Source organism: Pelodiscus sinensis, chromosome 23 (assembly GCF_052426305.1).
Source record: "Pelodiscus sinensis isolate ZL-2025 chromosome 23, ASM5242630v1, whole genome shotgun sequence".
Classification (NCBI taxonomy): Eukaryota; Metazoa; Chordata; order Testudines; family Trionychidae; genus Pelodiscus; species Pelodiscus sinensis.
Window position 1 is genome coordinate 11,196,579 of NC_143074.1, and position 13,233 is coordinate 11,209,811.

Sequence of the window (13,233 nt, forward strand, 5' to 3'; positions counted from 1 at the left end):
TAGGTGCCTATCAGGTTTAATAAGAACTGTTGGCAGGAGAATGTATACATGTTGCCCAAGTTAAGGGTAGTCCATTGAACATGTAGTGCAGGGGTGGGGAACCTATTATAAGTAAGGGGCCACTGATCCATTGAATTAGCCCCAACTGAGGAGAAAAACATGCCCCACATTCCCCTTCCTGCTGCAGTAGGGCAGCAGAGGGGCTGGAGCCAGTGCATGCTCCTCAATGCTGGGGGGGAGGGGAGAGGCTGAGCCTCGGGGGCCGCATCCAGGCAAGTAGGGGGCCACGTCCCCACTCCTGATAGTAGTATATTTGCTCTCTGCACATGGAAAGAGTTACTGCTCTTACCCTAGACCCATGTAAGCAAACCCTGTAAAACGGCAGACACAGGAATGCTTGTAAGATTACAGCCAAGTGTCTAGCTGAGCCAGTTTTCACAGTAGTAATAGCTCATTGAGTACTGCTGCTGTGGTCAGAGCTCAGGAGAATTAGACAATCTGCCGTCATCTGGTCACATCCATCTTCAGCTTCCACACACAATGTGTCCAACTCCCTTAGCATGTGAACCAGTGCTGTTGCCATACTGGCTAGAGTCAGAGGAATACACAGCAGACCAGGGTCTAGGAAAGGGAACTTTAATTGCACTTTACAACGAAAAGCGGTGGTATGCTGAAGAGAAAGCATGATGAGCTTTTATTGACACCAACAACTCCTAGTCAGAGCAACAGGAACAGCTTCACTCCTTCCTGATTAGTTGCTGGGATCCTTTGTTTCCCGTTCTTGTAAGCTCTGACCAGGACTTCCTGCAATCTTGAACCTGGCACAAGCTAGTTCTTGAATTTGGAGGCATTTTGACTGAACCCAATCCCACTGGCTCTACAAAGCTCAGTGGCACTTGGCAATGCTGCACTCACCCTATACACAACAAGGGAAAGTTCGCAGAAGGAAGGGCACCACTGGGAACTGCAGCCACACCAGAGCAATTCAGAAGAGGTCTGAGACAATTCCCAATGTGGCCCAATCTATCTTGTTGACTGCAGCAGCAATTCCCAAATTCACAAGTCACCCCTATCAGCAGTGCTGTAAAACCTGGGCAGTACTAACTTCTCCAACGGCAGCTCCCCTAGCACGTGACCCACTAGATTCAGTTACTGGGAAAGATAACATTGTGGAGGCTGAGGCAGAAACCTGGTACCAGATGGGCTAAGAGATGATCTCAGGCCCTTGGAATCAGCTCCCAGGGAAACCGAGGCTCATAACCTCTTTCTTTATGTGCATAACTATTCCAGATAGCTCATCTAGCTGTACAGCTCAGGGCAAGACTTGCAACTCCTTTCCATCTGAGCTGCCTCTAAGAGACTGCAAAACGTAAGGGTATTTCACATCAATATCAGTCATTTAAAGACCAAAAAAACCCCTCAGCTTGTTTGCTACTCCTTTTTTGGGACCCTAAGCAGTCAAAATACTCTGTCAAACTCTGTCTGATTGGTTGCAGCCGGATTCCTGCCCTGATTAGCTGGCTGCTGCGGCATGTGTCCACCTCTTCTCCTGGGTGGAGCCAAGTACTCAAACATTGATTGATTGTGAGTGGAGAGCATGTTCTTGAGATCAGAGGGCATCGGGTCCGACCAGAAGAAGTCATGATTTAGTGCATCGTCACTGTCTATTCTTTGGGCAGGATCCAGAACGAGCAGTTTGTCTATAAGATCCAGAGCATATGGGTCTTTGACATAGGCTTTCAGGCGATCTTTAACCTTGCGCTTTTGGCCCTTGGGCAGGTCCAGTTTCTGGTACAGCTCATACTTATCCACATTTGGCCAAACCTAGAGAAGGCACAAGAAACATCAGCCTTAGAGAAAAAGACAGCTAAACCATTTAAAAGCCTCATGTTGATGCCCTTTAAATCCCACATGCATGCTGCATTCAGCTGTAGTGGAGAAACAAACCAACCAGTTATTTCACTATACACCCTTTAGGGCAGGGATGGGGAACTTAAGGCCTGGGGGCTGGATGCAGCCCCCAGCTTACTTGGATCCGGCCTTTGGCTTTCCAGGATCCAGCCCCCAAGAGGCTCGGGGCTCCCCTCCCAGCATTAGGGAGCCTGCACTGGTGTTCCAGCCCCTTGCTATCCCACCACAGGGTTGGAGAGCGCGCGCGCACACACACACACACACACACACACACACACACACACAACCAGCCTGGACTTCCCAAGGCTCTGGTGTGGGAGGGGAGTGTCTTTCTCCTTCTCAGTTGAGAGCCACATCAGAGAGGGGCTTTGTTTTGTTTTTTGCTTCTCACTTGTGTGGAACCCACAACTGATTTTTCTGTGGGTTAGCAGCTTCCCTACCCAAAAAAGGATTCCCCACTCCTGCTTTAGGACCCTCCCACGACAGCCACTAGGGTTTTGACTGTTGCAGTCTAAGATGGAATGCATTCGAGTGCTAGCGAAATGAGCAGCAGTATAAAATCCTAAGGCAGATACTGCACTTGGAGATACACAGGAAAAAAAAAATCAGAGGGAGAAATCTAGTTGTGCTCCTTTAAGCCCCTCTATGATACTCATCGACCTCAGAGAGCAGCTGTACAGTTACATGGACTAGTCAATAATGAGAATGCACAAAAGAAGCAGTCTACTCCATAGCTTAAATGTATACAGCATCTTTCATCCCAGCAGGGCTCAGACTCCTCTGCCAACACACTCCCACCCCATCAGTCCCGCTCTGGGTGGAATGTGACAAGTGCTTATTTTATACATTCACCTACACACACACAAATGAAGGTCACGGGCTGACAGTCCTGGAGATCAGCATCATATTTATCTACAGCACACATATAGTCAAGCAGCAGCAGTGTAAGGCTGCCTGCCATAGCCCACTATGCCACAGCCCTGACTTGAAGAACCATCCCTAGGGGTCAGACACAATGGACTGATTCCAGACAGTGGCTTCTCTTCTGAAAAAACTAGAGCCCAAAATGGTGGTGGTTTGAGAAAGAATGGTCAATTAGCAATTAGGCAGAAATCAAATCCATTTCACACAGACCTCTCAATAGCCACACAACAGTGCAATGTGATTGGTGCCACGTATCAGACAGACTCAGACCGACCATCTAGAAATGAAAAGCACTCTCTCATATTAAGTCATGGCCCATTATCAATCCCCAATATGGCAGCTGCTGAGGACTCTCTTGTGGCTAAAGCACAGGACTGAAAGCGGAGACATCTGGGTTCAATTTCTGTTCACTCACTGACTTGTTGAGACACCCTAAGCCAGGCATGTCCAAAGTCCGGCCCGCGGGCCAATTGCGGCCCGTGTTCTGGTTTAATACGGCCCCACAGGTAATTTGGCAATATCTATCTTTTATGGCCCCCAACGAATCCATATGTATTGAGATGAATACATTGTAAAATCTCAGTTAATGTCAGTTGGTCTAAATCAGTTATAAATATATTTGGACACAACATGTATACTTGGTGTTATGTTCCTGTTCATATTTTTTGAACTTAAAAGTTGACAGACAACCTTTATTACCAATAACATGTAATGTACTTTACAATGTTCCTGACATATATTTCAGCTTCCTGGATTTTTTTTTCATCTGGCCTTCAGATATGAAAGGCAGAGTGATTAACACCTGTTTAGATTTGTCATCCATGTGACGAAATGAAAAGTATGCTGTTTGCAATAAACTTTGCATAAAATAGTTAATTTGCATTTAATTTTAATGGTTCAAAGAATGTCAGGCAAAATGGTCGGCCCTCACGCATGTTCACTTCCTCAAATCTGGCCCTCTTTGAAAAAAGTTTGGACACCCCTGCTCTAAGCAAATAACTTCAGTTCTGTGCCTCAGTTTCCCTAGCTGTAAAGAGAGAGTGATACCTCATGGAGAGAGTCTAATTCATTGTTTCTCTTTGGCAGAGGTGCAGGCACAGAGCAGTGTATCATTTTGGATTCAGTAAACATGCCTGATTCCTTCAAGGGGCAATGCACACCTTGAGCAACCCTCTTCCCACTCTTGGGGCATAAAGGGTTTCCCTTCTGAGGCAGCAGATAGGTATATTACTTGCTCAAAATCCCCCAGCAGGTCATCCAAAGGCAGGATTAGATCTCAGGCCTCCAGGCTCATAAACCCATGCCCATATAATGTCACCACACTTTCCCACGGGTGCTGCATTCCCAGGCTTTGGAGTGCCTACCTCCGGAGTGATGGATCCACAGAGCTGGCTAATGAGAGTGAGCTGATGTTGTTCCGTGTTCCCTTGCATGATGGGGCTGCGAGTCCACATCTCTGCCATGATGCAGCCTGCACCCCACAGGTCAATAGGGGGGCCATAGTCCCGTTCCCCTAAAGAGATCAACACCAGGTTAATCATTTAGCCTCTAATATTAGCATGCTCCTCAAAGAGATTTACACCCAGACTGAGAGAACAAAACAGAAAAGGGGACAGGGAAATCGAAAGCAAAGAAAAGACGGGAGAATTCACTGTGTAATTTCTTGGGTACCCAAGTCTCCCAGCTACCTAAGAGAAGCTCTGGAGGCCGATACCACAGAGTCACCACCCGGTTGGTGTAGCGGTTGGGCTGGCTGTTTTTTGCCAGGCTGAAGGCTCGAGCCAAGCCAAAGTCTGCCAGTTTCAGGACCCCATCTCGGGTGATGAGTACATTTGCCGCTTTCATATCCCGGTGCAAAATCTGTGCGAAGGAGGAAATTGAAAGTGAAGACACTAAGGCATGATCTACCAGTCCAGCTATCTCCATCACAAAGATCCCCACCACCAGGAAGATGAATGGGGCACGTTCAGACCCTCACAAAAAAACCTTATTAAGTCTACAATTGGGCCTCGGCGAACTCCTCAGCAAATAAACCCATCGGGAACAAATATCTGAGAGCATCTCACAGAGCATGGAGCTGGATGGAGCGAGCAGTTACAGCTGAGGACCTAGAACTGCTGAAAGGTACTGCAATCATAACCCTGCTGTAATCCCCAATACAGATAGAGCAGAGGCAGTAGCATGGCAAATACCCCCCCATCAACTAATGTGGTTCATTCTGACCTTGGGGAGCCAGGGCAAACTCAGATTACATAGTCCAGTCAGTCTTGGGCCCTTGTGTTAGCTGTCACAGCACAGCTATGCATTAGCTCTTGCACTTAGAACATAGGTCACTTTAATTCAGTTTTCAGGTGCAGTGTTTCTTTGGACACTCTATGCTGCAATGTTACAAACACTGTGGTGGGTTAGGATCCTTCAGAGCATCATTCTCCCTCTTCAGAAAACACATCATAAGTGGTTATTTGGCCATCACTGGCTCTGCTAAAGCTTTCTCCCTCCCACCACTCATAGGAGCCTCCCAGCATCAAACCTTGCGGCAGAGAATAATTGTTACTGATTCATTGTTAAGACACCCTGAAATGTATACACATCCCAGAGTGCAGAACTAGCAGTCCAGCTACAGACACTGGCCTGTATCTTAGAGTACATGCAAGGCCACTGCAATCTCAGCCCGCAAGCCTGAGAAGTGAATACAGGAATACAGATCATTTCCTTTACCTTATTCCTGTGAATGTAGTAAAGACCGTTGAGCAGCATCTGCATCACTTTCTTGATCTCTGATAGCGTGAACTTCACATGGGCGTTGCTAAGGAGGCCCGCAAGGTCGTGCTCACAGAAATCAAACACCAGGTAGATGCTGCCCTTGCAACGATTGTATGGGGAGGCTATGAGAGAAGTGGTGTTTTGTTGTTAAGGGGGTCTATTAACCCTAACAGTTCTCTACCTCACACTGACTGCTAGCTCTCCCTTTGACAAGCTGCAGTACCAGGTTAGCATTTGTCACTGAAGGATGAGAGTGTCACAGGTAGGGATGTAACAGGGAGGCAAGATTTGGTGGAAGCCAGGTTAAAAGCAAGTTCCCCACCAGCATCACCTCCACGGGTGGCGGAGGCGGGGGAGGCAGACGCACAGAGAGGCACTGGGCCTGAGCAAGGAATCAGCTGATTCCCTGCTCAAGCCCAGTTCCCCTCCCCTGCCGCTCTGCTTGTGCTTTTAAAATGTATTATGGGTCTAGTGGCTCTTAATACATTTAAAAAGGCAGGGCCACAACATGGTCAGCTCTGTAGCTCAGCAGTTTTGCCCCCATATCAATCAGTCAATGGATATTCCATCGACTAGTCAATTAGCTGATTAAATACCATTTAACATCCTTAGTCACAGGGCCCTGCACCTCCCTCTCCAGTCAGCTGTAACTTTCAGTCTGCAAGTAGAACAGAAGGTTTAGTGGTTGACAGGACACAGCGTTGAACAGTCTTGAAAGCACAGAAATTAGGAACAGAAATCTGGAAGAGGGGGGCCAGAGTCAGGGCCCTCTCTCTGCCTCCCAAGCCAGCACAAACTGATCCACTCCCAGCTCCTGGTCCCATCCAGGGTCTTCCCTCCAGACTTTTTCCCTACTTCCTGGGCAAAAGGTCTCACCTGGCTGCATTCCCCTTGGACTCCGGTTACGAAGGGCCATTGTGTATGGTGCAGGAGGCTATCATACCCAAAATTCCTATCATCTAGATATTGGTGCAGTGCCCCAGGAAACTGAGGTGCATGCACACACACTGGGTTACTGTAGGACAGTAGAACTAACATACAACATAAGGTAAATAAAATGCCCAGTTTTTCACACCATTCAACTCAGGAGGTTAATACTAATACAAGACTAAGAAACAGAAAGCAGCATAACTCTGTATTATGGTCACTTAGCTAAGCATTCAAAAGCCAAGATGAACACACAACTACAACCATACCAGTCCCCTTTCACCACACACCTCCAGAGTTTTCAGCAATACTGAGAAATGAGGGTATCCATGTCCATCAAGGATCTTGGTGTCTAGATATGCACATGGCTATCAATGGAAAAGTATGGGCAGGGCTCGACAAATAATGCAATCTACTCGCCCATGGCGAGTAGATTGCAACCCGGAAGAGCCGGGTTCGGGTGAGCTGCGCATGCACAGAACAATCTGCGCATGCGCAGATCACCGGACAGTGCGGCTGGCGAGTGGGGCTCGCCGCTGTTCAGCGAGCTCTGAGTATGGGGAATGCAGGAGGAGTTACAGCAGCAAAGATCATGGCATGGGTACATGAAGCACATTGACTATGGTCATCTACATTCAAAAAAGATGAATTGCAGAGGAAATGTTTAACATAGGCAAACGAAGGCTGAGCTGGAATGACTGCTCACTTCAATGCTGGCAAACAATATTGTTGAAAGCTGTGAACATACTCCTGGAGGTAAACACCAAGGAGGAGGAAGAACTACTGAAGCTAAAGGAGATTAGAAGGTCTAAAAACCATCAGTGAAACGAGGCTCTGAAACAGTCTCAACAATAGTAGTGAAGGCAAAACACCTATTTGGCTTTAAGATGGAGCTTATAAGTTTCAGCAATATTACACAACAGGGCTGCCAGTGATAAGAGGGGACATGGGATGTAAGCGAGTAGTCGAATTATAAACTATCCAATAAAGCTCCCCTTATAGACTAATCATGCAGTTGATACAAATAACCACTCTAATATCTTTAGAGGGGACTGGACTTGATAACCCAGAAGGACTGCACAAAACAAAGGACACTTCTGTTGCTCAAATGCTGTCTTACATAATACAAGGTTTTACACAGCCTTCAACAATATTGTTTGCTTCCAGGAGTGCAGATGCACTATACAAACACAGGAGGCAACACACTCACTGCCACAAAGAGACAAAGTTTGCAATGCAGAGGGAGGACAAACAGCCATTCAATTGACTGAACTGTGGAACCACAAGGCCTTTAAATGCCTGTACAAAGGGCGTGCAGCCAACAATTGCAAAAAAAACCCAAACCACCCACCACTTTAAAGGCTGAAAAACTTGTTACATTTCTTTCCAGAGTGTCAATTTTTTGGGAGGGAGGTGTTAGAAACCCCCAGAAACATGAATTTGTAATGTCACACACACAGTCAATTGCAGTACTGCTGGATTTCCGACAAGCTTACAAAGGCGTCTCCTAATCAAGCCGAGATGCAATCATAGCTATCCGGCTGCAACCTCAGCACATATGATGTCCTCTCTTTAGGATAAAGCCACCACCATCCATAGATCTCTAAGTACTTTACAAAGCACATCAGAATCTTTTATCCCAGTTTTACAGATGGAAAAACTGATGTGCACTCACCAGGCCACTGTTATCCAAACGAGGCAGATATGCACCAAAACCTATGGACAAACCATGCTATTTTGTATTGGGCTAGTGCATTTCACTGAGAAAAAAATAAAGGGTACACTAGAGATCAACTGATGTAAGTTAAAAAAATAAAAAGGAGGAACTAAAATGTGCTACCTTTGGTCCTGCAGATTTCTATGAGGTTCACTACATTCTCATGCTTGAGCAGCTGAAGGATTTTGATCTCACGCAGGGCTGTGATGGGGAACTAACAAAGAGCCACAAGTTAGAATTGCAAGAGAAGATCCCAGTCTAATCTAGATCAGGGGAGGGGAGGAAAGGGGAGAGGAGATAATTATGGCAGAAATCTCAAAGAGATGTATTCAAGCAGACAAAGTGCTGCTGCTCAAACCACAGCTAGGGTCAGAACAGAGCCTAACACCAACATTGTGCAGTTCCAGATTTATTCACAGTGACTTCCAGTTTATAACTCTTAGCACCTAGTAACTAAAATAGCTTGTGTTGACTGTCCGGAACACCAGACTGGATCAACTACTTAAAAAAACCCCTGAGATGTGGAAGAGAATCCAGTGTGTTGTTGCTTCTTGAGATGACCAGCAAAAGCAATACTGATGTTTGCCATTAAAACATGGAGACACTTGTTAATGTGTGATCCCAATTAGAATGCAGCTCCCCATCTCCTCAATGTATGAACTTTACCATGTGAGCAGAAGTGAAATCTTATTGGGCTCAACAGAGATGCGATTCAGACACCCATGTAACATGGAAAGACTTTTGTTTTAAACCAAGTTACTTCCTGATACATAGGTAGGGGTTTAACTGGTTAACCAATTAAGGGGAGGTGCAGTCCAGATGGGCTGGAGCAGCCTCTGCCTGCAGTGCACCCAGGCCCACTGCCAACAGGGACTGCTCTGGACACTCAGGAGCTACTCCGGACACTCAGGAGCTACTCCGGACACTCAGGAGCTACTCCGGACACTCAGGAGCTACTCCGGACACTCAGGAGCTACTCCGGACACTCAGGAGCTACTCCGGACACTCAGGAGCTACTCCGGACACTCAGGAGCTACTCCAGCCCCCACAGTTTAACTGTTTATCCAGTTAACCTTTTACATCCCTAATACACAGAGCAGCACAACACTTTCTAAATTGAAATTATTTCTATATTGGTTTTTACTGCTGTAGATCCTGCAAAGTTACACACACAATGAATTTCCATATCCCACAAAGATTGAGACATTGTCTACTAAAGACATATGCCCAGCTCGCAAACTCCCACCCTTCTAACCCAGACACAGTAGAGGCACATGCCCAGCCATCTTACCCCCTCCTTCTCATTTTCCATCAGCACTTTCTTCAGAGCCACTTTCTTGCCTGTCTGCCGATGTTTTGCTTTGAACACTTCCCTGCAGAGAGGATAGAAACACATGGGCATTCCTGGAGGAGTTGAAGTAGCCAAGTGGAGCAGGCACAGCCAGCCAAGACTTAGGATGTTAACTAGTGATTAATTTATTAGCTGAGTTGATTACTAGTTGATAAGCACTTCCACGTTCCACCTTTGAAATATACAAGAGCCCCCAGGGCCCTGGGCATTTCAAAGTTGGTATGACACACACAGCCCAGCAGGAAGTCCCACTGACTCCATAGGGGCACTTCTGCTTTGAAATGAACAAAGTCACCAGTGGGGGCTCTTGCACATTTCAAAGAGGAAGCATCCGCATGGAGCCTGGGGTTAACAGGGGACTCATGCTCCATGCTGTGCTTCCTCCATGCCGCTGGCAACTCTTGCACAATTCAAGGATGGCATACTGGACGGAGCCTGGGGTCAGTTGGGGAGTTCCCAGCTGATCCTGGGCTCCAAGAGGTGCTGCTGCTTCAAAATGCCATGCAGAACCCGGGGTAGTCCCCAGCTAATCCAGGGTTCTGCACAGCATTTCAAAGCAGCAGCACCCCACTGGGCTCAGGGTCAGCTGGGGAGTCCCCAACTGATCCTGGGCTCCAAGCCACTTTGAAATGCCATGTGGAGCCTGGGGAGGCATTTTGAAAGGGCAGCACCACATGGAGCCTGGAGTCCCCAGCTGACCCCAGGCTCCATGTGGCACTGCTGCTTTTAAGTACCCCTCCTCTTTTCTCTCCCCCTCGCTGCCTCTATCTGATAAGGAGGGGGGGGGGGGAGCAGCAACTAATTCTTTACATCCCCAGCCAAGACCAAACAAGACATTTCTATGCTTGCTTACAGGCAACTCAGTGCTGACCCTCTGCCTAGCCCAGGTCTTCCCACTTCATGCCAAGAAGCACCACAATCTCCTAGGGTGCATCTACACAGCACAGTTATTTCAAAATAACTGATGTTATCTTGAAATAATGCGAGTGTCTACACAGTAATTTTATTTCAAAATAATGGATGGCTTATTCCAACATCTAGAAACCTCATTTCACAAGCAATGTACTGTGGACACTCCCCTGCTGCTATTCTGAAATAGCGCCTCCCCAGGGCCACTCAAAGTAATTACTCTCTAGTGCAGCATTTCTTAAACTGTGTTCCACGGTACACCGGTGTGCGCCGAGGCAGTTGGAGGTGTGCCTTGGAGAACAACAGAGTGCAAAATGGCCAAACTTAGAGGGGCAGGAAACTTTTTTTCCCCCCCTCAATAACTCCCCCCCTTTTTTTTTTGTTGAGCAAAAAAATAAAAATAAAATAAAATAAAATCCTTGGGTGTTCCTCAGTCTTAGAAAGTTTAAGAAACACTGCTCTAGGGCCTCCTGGGGCTCTAAATCAAGGCAGCGCATCCACATTAGGGGAACCTGCCTGGGACTCACTTTGAGGCTCTCCTGCAGTGTAGACGTGCTATTTCAAAACAAGCTATTTCTGAGTATTTCTCCTGGAATCGCTCATTCTGAAATACAGGTGCGGTGCAGACGTACCCCTAGAGAGCCGGCTCGCAGATTCCAAGGCAGGTGAGACTGGCAATGGACCAGCCTCTCACCGATCTCCAGGCGGGAGGGGGGGGGGGATCTCAGACCCTGGGCATCTCCTAAGACACCAAGGCATTTTGGAGGGGGAGGGCGAGTCGATCCCTCAGCGCCCCCGGCGGGGGGGGGGGTCGCTCCCAGAAGGCCGGGCTGGCAGGAAGCCGGGTTGGGGGCGCTGGGGGCCGCAGGGCAGGGGGCGGCCCAGACCCGAGCGCTGGGGGGGGGGGGGTCTCACCCGAACGTGCCCTGCCCAATCTTCGCCAGCTTCTCGTACTTGGACACCTCGTCGCAGAAGGGGCACTCCACCGTGTCGTACTGCTTGGCCATGTCGGCCCGCAGGCCCGGCTCCCGCTACTAGGCCCCTGTCGCCCCCGCGACTGCGGCGCGTTTGCTCACGTCATACGCCGGGCACGTCCGCCCCCGTGAGCCTTGCCCCGCCCCTTCTTCCGCCGCGCCGCCGCCTGGGAGTTGTAGTTCTCGTAGACCTGGCACTTGGTTAGCGGTCCGCAGCGCCAAGGGCCCGCCCCCAGGAGCCCCAGGCAGGGACCTCGGGGCATCGGCCCAGCTCCGCCCTGCGCTCCCAATGCTCCCCGGCCGGAAACTGCAACTCCAGCCTATAAGAGAAACTACGTTGAGCCGGGGCAGGGCCAGTCAGAGCCATTGGCCTGGGCCTCAGGCTCAAAGGGAGCCTCACGTTCAGACATGTGGCTGTGTCTACACTGCACCCCTGTTCCGGAAAAGGGATGCAGATGAGACAAGTCGGAATTGCAAATGCAGCGGGGATTTAAATTTTCCCTGCTGCATTTGCATGAACATGGCTGCCGTTTTTTTCCGGCTCGGGGCTTTGCCGGCACAAAGCGCCAGTCTAGACGGGATCTTTTGGAAAATGAAGCCTTTTCCAAAAGGTCCCTTATTCCTCTTAAAATCAGGAAAAAGGGACCTTTCAGAAAAGGCTTTATTTTCCGAAAGATCCCCGTATAGACTGGCGCTTTTTTCCGGCAAAGCCCTGAGCCGAAAAAAAGCGGCAGCCATGTTCATGCAAATGCAGCGGGGAAAATTTAAATCCCCGCTGCATTTGCAATTCCGACTTGTCTCATCTGCATCCCTTTTCCGGAAAAGGGGTGCAGTGTAGACACAGCCACAGTGTCTTGGCACTTGATAAGTCTGGTATCTTGTGTCACGGGCACCCCTGTTGGGCCCAAAATGTGACCCACGCTCAGCTTTTCCTGCATAGAAGCATTTGTTACATTAAGAAACATTGAAATCCTGTCTCTCTCGTGTGTATCGCCAGTGGCCCTGACACATAGGAAATATTCCCTGATGGAGAGCACTGGTCCCAAACTGTTCAGGGTTACGCCCTCCCTTACACCTGTCAATACACCCTCAAACCATCCTGCAGAGCCACAGCTCTCCAGAGGGAGGGCGAAAAGGGACGAGGGTAACAGGATTACAACTGGGGGTGGGGGTGGGTCTGGGGCCAGGATCAGCGCCACAGCCAGAGGCTAAGGCTGAGACTGACACCAGAGCTGGGTGCAGAGTGGGAGATGGGGATGGGTGCATGGTCAGTCAGAGGTCGTGGCTGGGGAGGAAGCTGGAGCAGAGCTGGGTATGGCAATGCTCTGTCCTTGCTTCTGGGGGCTGGCCTGGGCCCCACTGTGCCCCTTGTATGTTCCACCACAGACCAAAGACCATTTAGGAGGCAATGCCCCACAATTTCTGCACATTATCTTCTCAGTGCATTTCCCATCCCTGACATTCACACACACATACACCCAACCCACACTTCCTGCCATTACTCACAATCAGCAGGAGATGCAGCTGCTAGCAGTATCTCAATGCCAGTATCCATGGCATTGATGGATATGAGCAGAACGCCAGCAGGGGGGGCTTTGAAACAAGCCAACAGTATTAGCAATAAGGCAAGCAGTGAGAGATTTAGCTCTCACATACATGAGACTAAGTCAAGTCAAGCCAAGATTTCAGGCAACAGAAATGGGCCTGCTGAGAGAGCAGAAACTAGTCTAGTCAGTACAGTAGGGTGCCACTAATCT

At 48.7% G+C, this 13,233-nt stretch overlaps 1 protein-coding gene across 2 annotated transcripts; it reads right to left on the reverse strand.

The window, feature by feature from the left end:
- Nucleotides 1-620: 620 nt before the first annotated feature.
- Nucleotides 621-11,591, reverse strand: CDK9 (cyclin dependent kinase 9). 2 transcript variants are annotated; one of them, XM_075905247.2, is made up of 7 exons: nucleotides 11,418-11,591; nucleotides 9,534-9,615; nucleotides 8,366-8,456; nucleotides 5,554-5,720; nucleotides 4,524-4,695; nucleotides 4,200-4,348; nucleotides 621-1,824 (listed from the first exon to the last, which is right to left on the reverse strand). In XM_075905247.2, exons 1-7 carry the CDS (start codon nucleotides 11,507-11,509, stop codon nucleotides 1,459-1,461), a joined length of 1,119 nt encoding a protein of 372 aa, XP_075761362.1. In that variant the 5' UTR covers nucleotides 11,510-11,591; the 3' UTR covers nucleotides 621-1,458. The 2 variants fall into 2 exon arrangements, with proteins under 2 accessions (XP_075761362.1, XP_075761361.2); XM_075905246.2 differs by lacking the exon at nucleotides 11,418-11,591 and adding an exon at nucleotides 11,135-11,380.
- Between the last annotated feature and the right edge of the window lie 1,642 nt (nucleotides 11,592-13,233).